This window comes from Plectrocnemia conspersa, unplaced genomic scaffold (genome assembly GCF_051122295.1).
Source record: "Plectrocnemia conspersa isolate PC_06_02 unplaced genomic scaffold, ASM5112229v1 ptg000001l, whole genome shotgun sequence".
NCBI classification, from domain to species: domain Eukaryota; kingdom Metazoa; phylum Arthropoda; class Insecta; order Trichoptera; family Polycentropodidae; genus Plectrocnemia; species Plectrocnemia conspersa.
The window spans coordinates 1,355,475-1,372,500 of record NW_028277165.1 but is presented as its reverse complement, the minus strand read 5'-3'; the positions used below and the strand labels follow the sequence as shown (position 1 = coordinate 1,372,500).

Below are 17,026 nucleotides of genomic sequence, written 5' to 3'. Positions count from 1 at the left end.
TACGAAAAAAATCTGAAATGACTCAAAAACGTCTGGCATGGGCCCACTCTTTCCTATGCAATGGTATGTTGTAAAACATTTAAAATATTAATACAAATTTAATTTTTAACAAAAAAGGCTATGATAATTTTTTTGAAAAATTTGCAGAGTTTTAAAATAAGAATTCACGAAATACAAATTTCCTAGCTAACTCGGGCAAACCCGGAAGGAGTTAAATTAAAAACTATGGTTAACTAATAACTGGTCGCATTATGTTTAACGACACTTGCAGTGTCACCAAGTGGTCAACTGCTACTTAATATTTATTTTAATGCACAAATCATTTGTTTTAGTGCACATTACAAATAAAATATTTCTTATTGAACATACATATATTTATTTAAGACTCATTTTTTATTGTTGTAATGCACAATTTGTTTTATAGAACAATTATTTTATGTATTGCTTATTTAAATTGTCCTCTCAATAAAATATTTCTGACTATTTACAGTAAAATCAATGAAGTTGCAGCCAAAATTTGAGCCCACTCACTTTTCCATCGAAGGGGATGTAAAAAATTTCCAATACTTATAATCCACTGTATGAAGTGGATACCTTCCATTCTAGAATATAAGGAGCACCCCCAGATCGCTTGGCTCTCTAGAATTCGCACATTTACCTAAAGACATTTCTTGCCTCCATAACGACGAGTATAGTGCACCCCATCTGACCCTTATAAATTTATTTTACTCTCATCGGATAGCGTCACTCTTCCTCAAATCGGAACAGTCCAATTTTTGTGTCGATTGGCCCATTTAATGCGCATTAGACGTATTTTCGGTCAATAACGACTGTATTTACTCCATTCCCTAAGACACTTCTAAAGGTTATCCACGTTTATATTTTATCAAATGTTTGGCACATACTCACTGGTAAAATTGCCGAGTTTTACACCTATCAGATTCGTAGTATCACTCGATCTTGACCATGGCAGTTATTTTTACCAATACAATATAAGACATACCCCTAAATGAGTGATAAAAAGTTCCGATAAAACCAATTTTGTATATTTTAATTTCAATTTTTGTCTCTTTTTAGGATATACCTCTCGGCTTACTCGATGACATATACGATTGGTCGTCCAGATTCAACGAGCGTATTGATGAATTAGAGGATTTGTTATCGTTGAATAGGATTTGGGTTCAAAGAACTAAAGACATTGGCGTCGTAACGGCTGAAGACGCGTTGAACTATGGCTTCAGGTTGTTTTATATTTCAGACCATATCCGATGAATATACATATATTAAAATGATTCCGTTCGTTTGCAGCGGTGTTATGCTGCGCGGCTCTGGAATTAAATGGGACTTGAGAAAAACACAACCATACGACGCTTACCATCTTGTCAAATTTGACGTGCCCATTGGAACATATGGAGATTGTTATGACAGGTTAGTAAAATTACTTATTAAATTAATTATATTGTTATAATAATATATAAAATTTTTTATACATCAGGTATTTGTGTCGCGTTGAAGAAATGCGTCAATCTTTACACATCATGCACCAGTGTTTGAATCAAATGCCTCCGGGTGAAATCAAAACTGATGACGCAAAACTCAGTACACCGTCTCGCCAAGAAATGAAGGTTTGTTTATTATAATCTAATGTTATCAGATACGCTTTAATAAAATTAATAAATTATTTACAGACATCCATGGAAGCTCTGATTCATCACTTCAAGTTGTTCACTCAAGGATATCAAGTACCTCCCGGTGCTACTTACACTGCCATAGAAGCGCCAAAGGGAGAATTCGGCGTGTATATAGTATCCGATGGAAGTTCCAAGCCTTACAGGTAATACCATAACTTAAATTTATGCATTGATGTTTTATAATGATAAAATCTTATTTGTTCGTATTTTAGATGCAAAATCAAAGCGCCTGGTTTTGCTCATCTTGCTGCATTAGAGAAGATCGGCAAGGACTCTTTCTTGGCTGATATAGTAGCTATAATTGGTACATTGGATGTAGTGTTTGGTGAAATTGATCGATAAATAGCATTTTTCTACGATCTTTATTAAAAATACAATTTGTCGTATATTTACTATTGTTTTCTTTCGGCTCTTTGTATTTATGTCAAATATTATCATGACAAAATAGGCACTGCATACCCACTGTAAATAATGGTTAGATTAAGATTAAATAAAATAATTATTTATACATTTAGTTTTATTGATCCTGTTATACAAAACTTGTTTTTTTTTTAAATACTTGAATAGTAAATTATTGACCTAATGGGTCATGTCTATTCAAATGCATAGTAAAGTTCTAGGTATAAATTTGAATATTTTAATTATTCAATAAGTCCAATCAATTCTGCTGCAGAAGAAAAGTATTGTAACTCGGTTTTATTAGAATTTGGATTATGGGAAATGCAGAATGATGAAAAGAAGCAGTCCGTAGCTGGACCGTGATTTATATGAAGTGAAAAGCTTCTGTACACAGTGTAGTTTCGTATGGATGTGAAATAGAAAGGAAAGATTCCAATGGTAGTGTATTCTAAAAGGAAGTGTAGTTAATACGCTATGTTCTTACTTATATACTATTTTTTTAATAGGGGAGGTGCTCGACTCTTTTCTACTGTCGAGTCTCGGAACAATGTGACAATTTAGGGTTGTCTGTTATTTTTCATATAAGAATGCTTTTGCGTAATGACTATTTTTAATCAGCTGGAGATTTGTGTGGCACTTGTTAGATAGGTAGTCGCACATATTTATAAGTAATTTGAACGAATTTAGAATTAATACTTTAAAATTAAGCTAAGAAGTACTTTTGTTTTAAATAAATGCATTAAAATTACATATCTTATGTTCCAATTGATGTATGCAAAATTTGGTCTAGGAAGAAATCCGGAGTGATTATTTTTACTTCAGGGTCTTAAAGTACTACTGCATTTTGCGTTTTTTTTTTTATATTTACTCTTAATTTTTCTATGCGAGTCATATTTTATCTAAAATTTTAAAAATAATCGCCTTAAAGTTATTTATGCAACAGACGCAAAACAAATAAATAAACATGAATTTATATAGTAAGCAGATATTTTCAACTTTGTTTTTTTTATAAAAAAAAAAACAAACCACACAAGTCCTTATTACGACCAGAAAAAATCATAAATAACACGCAAGGATTCTACGGTGTATTGAAAGAATATTTCTTTGTTTCGAAACGAGATCCACAAGATTTCCGTTGCAGTATACGACCTTAGATAATGCCCATCAAGCAAATGTTGTTTTCTAAAGGCGCATACCTATTTCGCTGTTCTAAGTAACGAGTACATTTATTGGCTGGATGATCGCTGTATGTTTGTTATTGGTCAGCAAGCTTTGCAGCCCTGGATATTTAAGCCTGGACTCTGATGAGGAGGAGGCAGTCACAAGCAGCCACTCGAATAGACCAGCAGACGCCCGCAGACAACATACTGTCATGGGTGCTCACATCCCAAGAGGGACTCCTCCATACGTACTTCACCGGAGCAGAGAGGGAACATCCTCTGCTATACTGTCGCTTTTACACCATTTGAGGACCTCTCACGGACATCATCCCTGCGCCAGCTTCTCCACCAACAATCAGAGAAAACATCTGCCGCAATTGCAATATAATTTAATAAAACTCTAATTAGGTTCCACCTAGCATCTCACTGGTTACGAAGTCACACCTCCTAGGGTTACAAATCCTAAGCCTTTTTATTTTTAGTGTCCTCATTTGATATTTAAAAAATCTGATTAGTATGGTCAGAATTTCAAAAGTTGGAAGTTAGTAATTTCATAGTTCTGGACCACCTAAAAAGCTTGACAAATGGGTGCCGCATGAAAAAAAATTGTTTTGAGTTTTTTTATGCAAAAGAAAGACTCATTTTTCGTATGTTTTACAATGTGCAAGCAAAAATAAATTTTTGACGACAACATGAAGAGTTTTGCACAATATTTGGAAAATAAAAATTAAAACACTACGATCTTTTGAATCCCAATGAAACAAGCAATCGACAAAATGTATCAAAAATTGCAAAATATAGTCCCAGCATGAGTCAATCGAAAACGATTGCCCTTTTACTTGGTGATTTATACAAATTTGCTTTCAAAACTTTTATTTGTCTACTCTTTCTGAAGATTCGCCTTTCGGTCTATGTATATCTAAATAAAAAAAAAACTTTCTCAAACTAATAAGTTTATTTGCGGTAAAATTGAATCCTGGTTATGTTTTTTTTATCAATAAAGTTACTGTACTATTCTTTCAATCCCAATGGTTGACTATTTAAACAAAATAGAATAAAATAGTATACTAGTTATCTTGCTCATAATCAGGCGACCAGGTAAGAGTATATATTTTTTATATATATTAATTTGAAACACAAAGTATTAGTCATGAAAAATTGATTATCGTGGTTTTATTTCAGTCATTCAGATTATAAAATGACGTCATCATTTGAAAAGATAAAGGAAGATTTGGACGAGTGGAGGAGTGTGCTCATTAAGAATCCTGAAAAAGCTAAGCAAATCACCAAGGGTCTCTATTCACCGATCACCGCTGAAGAGAGACAGAAATTGGACGAGATTAACAGGGGCCTTCAAGAATCGATCAACGACGAAGTGGAACTAGTGGAAAATACTGAAGTAGCTCAACAAGAAGAGAGGGATGTCTTCGTTGCGCCTAGGATAAAGAAATCTGCAGCACTCTATCACGAAAACTCATAATTTCTATATAAAACTGCAATTTTAAAGAATGTATCATAATTTTATTCAATTATATTTCATGATATACACATTTATATATTACAATTTTATATCACACATGTATAAGTATAATAAATATGTGTTTTAAGTGAGTTACGTCTTAATTACTAAGTAACGCAAATATAAAAATTTGAGGAATAACAAAAATAAATAATAATCATAATAAAAAAAACTTTGGAATGGTCCTTGAAGCAGTCTTGAAAAACTATATATAACAAATAATAATAATACAAATGAGAAACAGGACGGAAATGTCTTTAAAATATCATTTTGGCAATCGAAGATGTTACAATAATAAACATCGAAAAAAACATAACTATCAAATATATACTATTCATAAATGTCATGGTTTAAATAGTGCAGTTTTATTAAATATAAACCAGGAAATTTGTATCGGATAATAACTCAAAATATAAGAAATGAGATTGAGTGCTCCATGACAAAATATACGTTATTATAAAAATATAATATAGGATAATATATTATATGAGATAATTTGAGGTCGAGTAATCTAGCATGCGTTAAAAAATGTTTCATCACTTTTACAAATTTTCCCAATCTGATATTTCGCTAGTCGATTTACTCGTGTAAGGTTCTTGCAAGTCGTTTAATTGATCCGTCGCATCGTTCTTGATGATATTATGATGATTATTGCAAACCAAGTTCAAGTTGTTCAAGCTGACGACGGAGTCTTTGACGCTCTTATCACATAGAACAGTTTCCCAAGAAGAGAGAGACTTTTCATAAAAATCGATGTGTCGCTTAGCTAATTCTATGAGTATCATCTTGATATCGGTCTTTTTCTGCCTTTGCCAACCGTGAATATCGCTTCTTAATGCTTCAGAAGCACATTGCAATCTGAAAATTAATTATAATGCATTACAAATGTTGGTCTATGACCAAAGTACAAAAAAATATGTTAATTAGTCAATTGAAACAGGAAAACTATAAGCAGGGAAGTTAATTGGAGGCATTTGGCCAGAAAAATGTATGTCGTTTAATGAAATCGAAATATTAAAAAGCTGAAATGACGTTCCTGGTTTTAAGCCAGAAATTATTATTAATTCCAGATTTATCCCTGAAAGAAAATTAAAAAAAAAACAGTCTTGAATTTATTCCAAAAATATTTTTAAAAATATGTCATTTCAGTGAAATCATATCGAAGTACATTTTTACCGGTAGATATATATTTTTACTAGTGAAAATATAATTTATCTGACAGGTGCTAGTAAAATTATATGATTTCAACTTTTCCATACATAGTAATAATATATCATTATTTATTTACACGTAAAGTACAAATGTTACAGTGAATGTGAAGTTATATTTTCACTAGTGAATGTGAAGTTATATTTTCACTAGTGAATTCAAAATATATTTTCACCAGTAGATATATATTTCTACTAGCGAAAATATAATTTAACTGATAGTAAAATTATATGCTGCCCTAAAATGTATATGAAACTCAATTTGACAGTTGCGAAATGTCTATTTGCTGTTCAAACCCAAACCTAATCTACACTAATTAAGCAATCCCAACTTAATAAACTTAACCAACTTATTCCTAAGGCGAAAATAAGCAAGTAGAAGTATAGACAGATGTCACATCTTGCATATTGTTTTAATTTATCTACACTTGGATATTACACTATATTTAAAAAAAAAATATGATAGCTATCCTTACCAATATTATTATGGACTTTTGATATAATAGTGTAGGTCAAAGTAAATTCGGTTTAGATGTGCTTCATTCGATTCTCTCTTATTGTAAGCAATAATATTATATAAAGTCTCAATATGAACGCTAGATAATCGAGCGTTCACACTGCAAGGGCACGATTTTATTGCTTTTGACATGAATTCTAAACAGGAACATCATTTGGGCAGAAAAATTTATGTCATTTAATGAAAAACTATAAATCTTAATGAAATTTAAATAATAATACATTATGGTCCATTCACGCGTTTTCGCGTGTTAGCGAAATTTTGGTTATATGTAAACGTAAAGAACATTTAAACTTTTATCGAGAGATGGTAATAAATATATATTTGTAATTATTTTGATAAAAGTCATACTTTGTCAAAACATTTAAAATTCCGTAATATGTTAAAAAAGGATTTCATTTCAGCTTTTTCAGGGGGGTAAAAGCTGAAATGACGTCCCCGACAATATGTACTATATTTTACCTGTCGTGGCTTTCGCCAATATCCTGAACTAATTTAGGCATCTGAGGCGACGTCGGTTGAGAGTTTGGTCCTCCGTTAACAGCTTTATCTCTCTTCTTCGCCAGCTTATCTTGAGCTCCTTCCAAACTAGCTTGCAGATGATCCCTCTTTGTCAACTTATCCTTCACCGCTTCAATATATAAAATATACTCCTTCACGGGATTGATGATAATGAACGGATACTCTTTAGCTAGTTTGTGGTACTCGGTCGAAATTCCACCGAAAGGGCTGGCCATTTTTTTCAAAATATTACCAAGAGGAAAATTGTCATTCGCTTCGCCGATCGATTCGTTCCTTTGAGCCTGTATTTTCAGAGTCTCTCTGTTGAATCGCTCGACTTGTGACCAGCTCTCCAAGATGGGTTTTATGTTTTTCATCTCGGTGGATATGTCCATCCTGTCTTTGGTGACTCTGTAAGAGATGGAGTTGAGAAAGCTCAGCTTATCGTGCAGATTGGACATGTAGTCGGCGATCGATGAAAATTCAGGGTCTTTGGTGCGCGACGACAGAGAGCTGATCGTGGACACGGCATTCGGAGAAGTTAGATTGTATAGCGAGCCGGATATGCTGGTCAGATAGCCCACTTTAGATTTGAAATGATGAGTGAATTCCGAAGAGGATGCGGTGAGAAATTTTTGCAGATCGTTATTGTGAGTTAGGATGGAATGCGAGACTAAGCGTTCTATAACAAAAAAGATGTACAGTTTTAACCACCGATGAATTCACAACACATTTTAAAATAATTAAAGTTAGTAGTTACACAGAATTTGTTATATATATTATGATCAGTGGCGGTCCGTCCATATAGTGAACGTTTTTGTTCCATTATCATCGTTCTTAACACTGTATGTGCCGCTAACAAGTTGACTTGTTTTCAAATGTAGCCGGGAACAAGTTAGCATGTTTTTTCGAATCTCCGACTTCTTTCTGATTTTTTCTGGCATCTGTTATCATTTTATAGCACAAAATTAAAATATATATATACTAGAGAATACATATCTTTAACAGATGCCACTTTTATATTTCTGTTCATACAAAATTAATTAGTGGTTTGAGTTTATGTTTAACATTTTTGGTTCAATATGGGACCCTTATTTTTTTTTTAGCAAAATCTTTATTTTTTAATTATTTAATTTTGTATGGAAAGAATTATAATAATGACATACGTTATAAGTATATACTATTTAAAATGTAATTAATCTATTTTGGTGCCCTAAAATGTTCAAAGATGTCAGTAAGAGTCTGTTAAAGATCGAGTTTCATAAAAGCGTGTTAACATGCGTCCGGCTGTATGACCGAGTCCCCAAAAAGCGTGTTAGTCGGATTCCGGCGCTATAAGTGTTAAGTGTACATAAAGAAGAAATACGTAATGAAGTTAAAATAGCCAAATATCTCGCTATTATGGCAGACGATACAACCGATGAACTGGAAGGAAAAGTGTACAAGATTTTTGAATCCAATATCACAAGATGGTGAAGATTTAGTAGTATGCATTAACCATTTGAAAGCGCAAATTGATCCCTTAAAAAGTATTTTAAAGAAAAAACTTTTTTGAAATAAATAAAAATTGAAAAAATCAGTATATGAATATGCCGATGACCACGATAAAGTAGTCACACAAAAATATGTACTAAACTAAATTTAATAATTGAAAAAGCTGCATCAAAAAATACACTTGTATTAAATTGAAGGGATTTTAAAGAAATTGTTGAAAATAATTTAATATACCTTCAAGAAAATGAGCTGTAAACTGCAATAAAGTAAAACAATTTTGCAAAATTGTCGATGAAAAGATAATTACGGAGAGTATTTAATGCAATCAAAATTAGAATGGTATATAAAAATAAATATTTTCTTACTGTACTGGAATGTTATGTCACAGAATACTGTATACGATTAAGATAATTAAAGGAAAAATACTCACTGATAAATATGTTGAGCAAAACCATCCTCTGCAGCACGAATTCTCTGGAAAACCTATCTAGTTGACCGATTAAGGTATGAGGACTCGGCAACGGCGGAACCACTTGCCAGCTGGCGTCGACCAGCCTTTCGCGTAGAGCCTGCCAACGAAAACGTTTACTACCCTACTACACTTTTATAGGGCAAATTTAAAAGTTTGTATACTCACTTTGAAATCGTTATAGCGTCTATGCACCGAGTATTCCGTCTCTTTCGGAGACCATCTGGTGCTTTTGGTGCGGATGCGAAACGTGACGTACGTTCCCCACGGCTCCACCACCTTCTGCGGTTCGTCCACCCGAGAGACTATGTCGACTCCCTCTTCCAAAACGAGGTCTACGGCCTTCTCCAGCTCTTGGAACGTAGAGATGCTCTCGGCGGAAGGCGAATGCAACGCTCCGTTGTCGCCGTGACGACAGTTACCGTCCGCTGTGATAACGCTGCTCGGGGTGACTTTCTTCGGCTGCGAGGTCACTTCCAAAATGGCACTTGCACTTTCCAACGAACTCATCTTATGGCATCGTTACTACTTATGCTGTCGATAATTGTACAAAAATTATTTACGTTCACTTTTACAAATTGCTTCAACTTTCAAAAAATCATAAAAACGTGAATAACGTTAACAAGATCGACAAAACGCATAGACAGCTTCAAGCCCGCGTTAATTTGGCCATAGACTCTTAGCGACCATTATTCAAATAAAATACAATTTATTTGTTTATTGTCAAATGTTTTAGTCGAGTAGTTCGGTTGCCATTTTGTTTGGGTCAGTTTTAGCGTGTATTTCGTCTTTTATCAATTTGTATTACGTCATTAGAAACATATCATTCGTAGAATCTTTGGATATGAACAATTATTTTTCTTCAATTATCGGCTTTATTCGTTCAAGTAACACGTTTTCCAATATTTTTGCCAGCTCAAGTAACAGTCTATACCAGCGGTTCTCAAAAACGAACGCATATTTATACGATATATATATATATATATATATATATATATATATATATATATATATATATATATATATATATATATATATATATATATATATATATATATATATATATATAGTGAATACATAATTGCTTGTAAAAAGATGTTTTATTCACTACAGCCTAAAAGCAGTGTTTTTTCTATGACATTTTCTTTTTTTTATCAAACATCGAACAATTTTTAAGGGATCGCAACGCAAGAAATTTTTAAAAGTTTGAGAGCCGCTGGTCTATACGATATTATTTTTTCGAGTCATTTTCCTGGTTTTTGTATCGTTATTACATCTGCTACTTTCCAGGATGAGGGTAAGTATTTCAGTCTTAATATGACGATAAATATTATTGTGATAATTTTATTATTTTTAAATATTGCACTCGCTTCAAGGTGTTATTTTATTTAATTTGCGATAAATATAATATTTAGTTTCTGATTTGTATTCAATTTCATTTGTATCAGACAGTATTTTTTTACGACTATTTATATTTGAATAATGCAAACATATTAGCACTATTTTTATTTTCGGAGACTTCTTATTTTTGAAAATCTTGTCTCTTTATACCTATTTTTAATTACACCCTTTAAATTGCCGGGTTTATACCCGTACATGTAATCGCATGGTACATGTACACATGTACCATGCGATTTACCGATAAATGAAAAAACAATGACAACAATTAGAGCAAAAAATCTCGATTTTTCAATATATAAATTTTTTTGAAGAGGAGGGATGCTATTATGTTTGCACACTGATGGCCAATCTTCAAGGCGCGGCCCTACTTATAAACATTGTTTTTAATATTATTATATAAATATTTTTGCTCAGAACGCGCGTTGTTCGAAGAAGCTGCGCGTTTGTAATAAGATGGCGGTTTAAGCTGGCTAGAAAACTTAGGTTAGCAAACCGCTTGCGGTTCTTGTATTATATTAAATGTAAAAATACGAATACATATTTTGTTGTAACTGTGATAATACATATATAGTTGACAGCGAAAATCAAGTTTGCCGCTGCAGAATATTAATTAATAGCTAAACATTTATTTAATACTGAAAATAATGAATTTGAGAATAGCTGAAGAAAACAAGTACCATTTAGCTTAAGTGACATATGTAGGTATGGGTTTATATTGTTGCAATCCGCGCGCTCTCGCGCCTGCGTCGGGACTCACGTGCAGGTCGGCAGTAAAAGGCCCATCGGTTGCCACGCTCGGTTGTAGGACTATCGCTCCTCAGGAATGGTGCCCTATTTTTGTTGCAATTGTAACAGTTCAAAGAGGAACCGCGGTCCCCGTCTTGCATGTTGTCGGGGCAGTTCCGCGAGATGTGCCCGACCTTGTGGCAAGTGTAGCAGGACGGCTCGTCCGGGCTCTGCGTGCAATCGCGAGCGATATGTCCGGTGCCGCTACATCTGTAGCAACGATCGGCTTCCTCCTTGCAATCCCTCGCAAAATGACCTTGACGGTTGCACTTGTAGCACTTTTCCCTACTGCGGCTGAAGCTCCCGTCGTTGCGGTATCCGCCGTCGTTCATCGTGCGGTATCCGCCGTCGTTCATCGTGCGGTATCCACCGCCGCCGCCGCCACCACCTTCGCGCTCCTTGGTTCCGCGAGAATCGCCACCCCCGAAGTTGCACTCGCGGGCGAAATGCCCGGGGCGGTTACACTTGTAACACACGGCAGAACTCATCGTGAGTCCGGCTCGATCGTCGTCGGAGGACTCGAAGGTCTGCGCTGTCGGAGGTGCGGCCGTGACGACTCTAGCGGCGCGAGCGACGGACCGAAGTGGGAATGGGCAATTGTATCGCCGCTGGGAAAACACGTTGGGAGATCGGCATATATTCCAACTGGTGCTTTCCAAGGAAGAAGGTGCTGACGCGATCCGAGAGGTCCACAGGAGGACACTTCGGCGTCAATAAAACGACGAAGAAACTTCGGGCCCAGTACTATTGGCCAACGTGCAGAGAGGACGTCATCAAGTGGTGTAAGCGATGTGATATCTGCGCGGCGCGCAACGGTCCAAACCGACGAGTCATCGCTCCTATGCAGAAGTACGTATCGGGAGCCCCGATGCAAAGAGTGGCAGTAGATATTCTCGGCCCGTTGCCACGAACACGCGATGGCAATCGTTACGTCGTGGTGCTGACGGACTACTTCACGAAGTGGCCGGAAGCTATCTCAATTCCCAACCAAGAAGCAAAGACCGTGGCCGAAGCACTCGTCGCGAACGTCTTTTCGAGGTTTGGTGCACCGGCAGAGCTGCACTACGATCAAGGACGCAATTTTGAAGCAGAAGTCTTTAAGGAGGTGATGCGGATATTTGGGATCCACAAGACGAGAACGACGCCAGGACGACCACAATCTGACGGTATGGTGGAGCGATTGAATAGAACTCTTGGAGCGTATTTGTCCAAATTTGTGGATAAGGATCAGAAGAACTGGGACAAGCTGATCCCAATCTTCTTGACGGCGTATCGGTCAGCAACACACGAGGCTACAGACGAGACCCCGGCCCAAATGATGCTCGGAAGAGAATTCCACCTGCCGTCGGAGATATTTTGCGAACCGCCCCCGGAGACAGAGCAAACGACGCTGCTCAAGGACGACTACCTCCTGTGTCTGAAAGGGCGGATGAAGACAGTGCACGACGTAGTACGGAAGCGGCTACAACTATTGCACAATCGAATGAAAGCATGCTACGACGTCAGGTCGACGACTCGCCGATTCCAGGAAGGTGACCGGGTGTGGCTGTACAACCCACGACGGAAAGTTGGCGTAAGCTCGAAGCTGACCCAGCCCTGGGAAGGCCGTACACGATAGTCAACCGTCTCAACGAGGTTGTCTATCGAATTAAGAGAGCAAGTGCTCGAAAGTGTATGGTAGTGCACATAGACAGACTAGCGACCTACAATGGAGTGTAGTGAATTTTCATGTTGTTGTTTTTCTTATTTTTTTTTTATTATTTGGGTGTTTTCTGTGTATTTTAGTGTAATAAAGGATCGGGTCGATCCAAATTGAGTGAGGGATAGTGTTGCAATCCGCGCGCTCTTGCGCCTGCGTCGGGACTCACGTGCAGATCGGCAGTAAAAGGCCCATCGGTCGCCACGCTCGGTTGTAGGACTATCGCTCCTCAGGAATGGTGCCTTGTTTTTGAATTCGCGTGTTTTTATTTGTTCGCAAAGGCTCTGATGTAACGGCCCCACACAGGCCCACGTAACAATAATAGCATTACTAAAACTATCCAAAAGTTACGGCTAATTTTTAGCTAATATTTTTGTTGTATTATATATGTTTAAATATAACACTATGTCACTACTCGCTTGATTTCAATATCTTTTTACTTTTTGATGCTCACGTTGAACTTGTTAAAAGTCTTTTTAAAGTCATTGAAACATATGTAAAAATCTACATGAATATGTCAACAACGCTGCATCAAAACTTGAATAATAAAAGAGCTTATGGTAAATAAATAAATATTCGCATACTTTTTGTAAATAAATAATAGTTTGCAAGAAATATGATTAAAACGAGTGAATTATTTTAAATATATTTTTATTAGTAAAACGCATATTTAATTTATTTTATATTTAGTTAATTTAATTAAATCATTTAGGGCTCTTAATTAATACGAAAATAGTATAAATATAGAATTTAAATTGTTGAGTACTTGTGTCACCCACGCTCGTTATTATTGCCATATGAAAATATTTTTTGCATATGGTATCCCTCAAAGAGACACTCCCACTTTGTTGACTAACTGGTTGTCATATTTTGACTGCAGTTTTAACATTTAGTTTTAAACAAACAAGTTAGTATGTTTACGCTGTTTTATAAAATATCCTAACTATTTAAGTTTAAAATGATATTTAGCATTAAAAATGTACATTTACTACTAGAAATAAAGAATGTCTTGTAGGAAAATGTGCTCATACTAATTACGAAAATACGACTCATTAATGTATTATTATCTCATTGTTATATAGAAAAATGAATTACGGACGCAAAACGCCGTCTACGTATCGCTCGACGCCATCAGTCTATTCAAAGTGAGTATAAAATATATACAAGCATAAAAATATACATTTACAACGAATTCTGATCTCAAGTAGGTCGTCTACGAATCTCAAATCGAGCAAATCTTTGCGATCGATCAAAATACCATGGTATCAAAGGCCGATACTGCACGATGCCGTTATCCTCGATATCCAAAGAGGATCGCTTCTAACCGGATTCTTGGCCCTAGTGAGTATAACTCTTTACTATGCCACTGAATACATTTAGGATGAATACTACGTTTATTATTACAGTTTATGTCGCTGTTTACGACGGCTCAATCGATCTTTGATATATATTGTTTGGCTATGGCTGCTCCAGGATCCACTCATTACGGATATTACGTTATATCTTTCGAGTTTGTGTATATTGGAAACGTTCATGGTATATTTATTATAAGATTGAGTTAAATGTTGCTAGGAGTGGTTGTTTTAAGATTGTTTTTATTGTTTTAGTACGCAACGCTTTGATTATATTTTCACTGTTTTCTCTAATTGGCGCACAGTGTGTCTTCGTAACTAGCATTATGCTCATTAATGCGTTGAGAAAGGTAAGTCTATTACAATCGTACACTTTCATTAGTCATTCTATCGAATCATGGTAGTGGTATTGCGGTGATGAAATATGTAATGTTTATTTTTATTTTAACTTGAAAAATTAAGTAGCTGCTAAGTTATGTATATCATACATTTTAAAAAGTTCATTGTGTTCATTATTTACCAATCACAGAAAATATTACAACTTGTTTGAGCGCCTAATAATGTCAATGTGTTTTTTTTATTATTATTATTTAAATTCATCTGCATCTCAAAAAATGTATTTCTTTTATCACGCACTCTTTTCTCATCGGAAGTGTTTTACTCCATCTGGTAGGAGAAAGTTTAAGGTACATCAATGCAATCATTTAGTCGCTGAATCATTGACTACACTGTACGACAAAATTTTGCCACATAGATAATTAAAAGTCAAATTACATATTGATTTTAAGTATCGTCGATTCTATTTTTTGCTTTGATGAAATATTAAAAAACGTGAATTTTAAGGATTAGGTCCAAGTTCAGCAGATTAGTCTGTAAAGGAAAGGAAAAATAAAAAATTTTGCCATAATGATAGTAATTAGTTGCAGTATTTAAAATGTGTTAAGCAAAAACTCTGATATGGTGAGCTCTGGCGTCATGAAATGCGCAGGTTTTATAATGTTTGAAGTTTTATTACCAATGTAATAATTTTTTAGCGCGCAATGTCAGTTCAATTGTGAGCTTTGAAATACCCATTTAATTGTGAGACTCCGTACTAGTTAATATATAGCAATAGCAAAAAAATTGAATCTACTAATTTGAATAGTAATGAATATTACCAAAATTTTACAAAAATTAAATCGACAATATCAAAAAAAATTATAGGAATCGTTTTATTTTTATCTTTGTGGCAAAAATGCTTTTCACTGCATGTTCTTCAATGTTTTCATATATAATCAAATAAATATTAATCGATCTAATTTAATTTACAGGAACACGAAAAGAAAATCTTGCCGTGGATTTACTGCTTCGCGATTTTCATAATGTTCAGAACGTTTGCCTTCATTTTCTCGGCGATTGTAAACGATCTCGTGTTCGCTTACAATGTTCTCATGCTGCTCTGTTGGGTCGCGTTCGTTCTGGCCGGCGGGTACGGGTGGCTCTTGGTTTACAGTTTGTATATCGAACTCTCCGATTTGACCAAACTCGAAGATCTGGCTCATTTGCGGGTACATATAATTCTTTATCATTATAATCAAATAGTGTCATGCTCTATTACATTAATTCATATCTACAGATGGGAACTATGGCATCTCTGAATGCTTCTACGACTCATTCTTTGGCTGGGTCACGTCCGACCACGCCCCACAGCACTGTGTCAACGATGCCTGTCGGTTAATTAGTGTAAATTTTAGCACAAATAGTATTTTATACAAAGCACAATTTTACGTATAAGTGTCTGTTATTAATATTTTTAAGATCTGATTTGTATGATACATTCCTCTTATCAATGATAACATAATGTAAGAGACTTAGAGGTTAAGTTAGAGATGTGTATTTCACATATGAGGCACTATTTTTTTTAGTACAAATAAATTAATGAACTTCAGATCACATTATCGTATATAACTATTTTATGTACAATATCAAGAGCAATTATCAAATTTATCATAAAAAATAAAATATTTTTTAACTCTCGTATATAGTTTGAGAAGTACTGTGCTTACCATTGACTGCCTTATAATATGTGCCTTGATTTTTTATTATATTGTATAACAAACATTATAAATGTGTAGTTTAAGTATGAATTTTTTTAAAACAATATTTTTAAATTAATCCGTCCATTTTAATGAATTATTTACTTTATAAAAATATTTACATATGTGTATTTTTCATTATGTATTATTTAGACGTCCATCCGTTTTATAGGATTTTAATAAATGATTTTTTAAAAAATTAATTAAATTTTATATCTAGTCATATATATAAAAAAACTATAAATAATATATAAATAAAAATAAATAAAAAACTTTTGCAACAGAATGAAACAACTATAAATTTGTTGTATCTGAAAATTTGGTAGCAACATCAACATAGTCTGAGAATTTATTTTTTACATTTCTAAAAATCTCTCAGTAACACGGCACAAAAATGCTCAATGCATAAATCAGATAATGGAAGAAAATGAAAATCCTCGCAAAGATGTTTATAATGTTGTCTTGTAATAGGGGCGGACCTGAGATAGTTCAATTTGCTTTTTGGTAAAGTATCGTTAAGAGCTGCTGACTCACTTATGTAACATTTGAAATAAGCGTCATTTATAATTATTTTATAAAGTGAGTATAAATTATAAAAAATATATATAACTGCGTGCAAAAATCATAGGAATTTAAGATACATGTACGTAATCTTTGGTCGGATTTCTCGGAACATTTTATCATTTAAAGGTGTTTATATATTGTTTTCCGTTGCTTATTTATATTTATAAAAATTATGTCAATTTGTTCACAAC

At 34.5% G+C, this 17,026-nt stretch overlaps 4 protein-coding genes and 1 long non-coding RNA gene across 6 annotated transcripts in view; 3 read left to right on the top strand and 2 right to left on the bottom strand.

The window, feature by feature from the left end:
- Positions 1–2,197, top strand: part of ND-49 (NADH dehydrogenase (ubiquinone) 49 kDa subunit) — a 6,182-nt gene extending 3,985 nt beyond the window's left edge. Inside the window, exons 5-9 of the mRNA XM_088201753.1 lie at positions 1,078–1,241; positions 1,309–1,428; positions 1,496–1,625; positions 1,689–1,834; positions 1,904–2,197. Coding sequence (XP_088057879.1) covers positions 1,078–1,241; positions 1,309–1,428; positions 1,496–1,625; positions 1,689–1,834; positions 1,904–2,033 — 690 coding nt within the window. The 3' untranslated portion in view covers positions 2,034–2,197. The remainder of the gene's footprint in view (positions 1–1,077; positions 1,242–1,308; positions 1,429–1,495; positions 1,626–1,688; positions 1,835–1,903) is intronic.
- A 2,032-nt stretch (positions 2,198–4,229) lies between these two features.
- Positions 4,230–4,861, top strand: LOC148238317 (uncharacterized). The gene is made up of 2 exons (XR_015810616.1): positions 4,230–4,348; positions 4,433–4,861. It is a non-coding gene; the product is annotated as an uncharacterized LOC148238317 (long non-coding RNA).
- LOC148238316 (sorting nexin-30-like) lies at positions 4,750–9,646 on the bottom strand. Its single transcript, XM_088191833.1, has 4 exons — positions 9,127–9,646; positions 8,920–9,058; positions 6,957–7,677; positions 4,750–5,627 (listed from the first exon to the last, which is right to left on the bottom strand). The coding sequence occupies exons 1-4, from the start codon at positions 9,466–9,468 to the stop codon at positions 5,312–5,314; spliced, it is 1,518 nt and encodes a 505-aa protein (XP_088047959.1). The 5' UTR covers positions 9,469–9,646; the 3' UTR covers positions 4,750–5,311.
- A 618-nt stretch (positions 9,647–10,264) lies between these two features.
- On the bottom strand, positions 10,265–11,733 carry LOC148238315 (uncharacterized). The gene is made up of 2 exons (XM_088199462.1): positions 11,117–11,733; positions 10,265–10,269 (listed from the first exon to the last, which is right to left on the bottom strand). The coding sequence occupies exons 1-2, from the start codon at positions 11,631–11,633 to the stop codon at positions 10,265–10,267; spliced, it is 522 nt and encodes a 173-aa protein (XP_088055588.1). The 5' UTR covers positions 11,634–11,733.
- Positions 11,734–13,665: 1,932 nt separating this feature from the next.
- Positions 13,666–16,197, top strand: pasi2 (Protein). 2 transcript variants are annotated; one of them, XM_088205432.1, is made up of 7 exons: positions 13,666–13,751; positions 13,927–13,989; positions 14,053–14,185; positions 14,251–14,380; positions 14,452–14,546; positions 15,507–15,743; positions 15,812–16,197. In XM_088205432.1, the coding sequence occupies exons 2-7, from the start codon at positions 13,931–13,933 to the stop codon at positions 15,911–15,913; spliced, it is 756 nt and encodes a 251-aa protein (XP_088061558.1). In that variant the 5' UTR covers positions 13,666–13,751; positions 13,927–13,930; the 3' UTR covers positions 15,914–16,197. The 2 variants fall into 2 exon arrangements, with proteins under 2 accessions (XP_088061558.1, XP_088061548.1); XM_088205422.1 differs by having other exon boundaries at positions 14,050–14,185.
- Positions 16,198–17,026: the final 829 nt, after the last annotated feature.

Coding starts and splice junctions, on each gene's coding strand:
- pasi2 (XM_088205422.1), top strand. CDS start 13,931: ATGAATTACGGACGCAAAACGCCGTCTACGTATCGCTCGACGCCATCA. Junction 13,990..14,049: donor ACGCCATCAGTCTATTCAAA/GTGAGTATAAAA, acceptor TCTGATCTCAAG/TAGGTCGTCTACGAATCTCA. Junction 14,186..14,250: donor TAACCGGATTCTTGGCCCTA/GTGAGTATAACT, acceptor TTATTATTACAG/TTTATGTCGCTGTTTACGAC.
- LOC148238315 (XM_088199462.1), bottom strand. CDS start 11,633: ATGAGTTCTGCCGTGTGTTACAAGTGTAACCGCCCCGGGCATTTCGCC.
- LOC148238316 (XM_088191833.1), bottom strand. CDS start 9,468: ATGAGTTCGTTGGAAAGTGCAAGTGCCATTTTGGAAGTGACCTCGCAG. Junction 9,059..9,126: donor GACGCTATAACGATTTCAAA/GTGAGTATACAA, acceptor TTTCGTTGGCAG/GCTCTACGCGAAAGGCTGGT. Junction 5,628..6,956: donor ATTGGCGAAAGCCACGACAG/GTAAAATATAGT, acceptor ATTAATTTTCAG/ATTGCAATGTGCTTCTGAAG.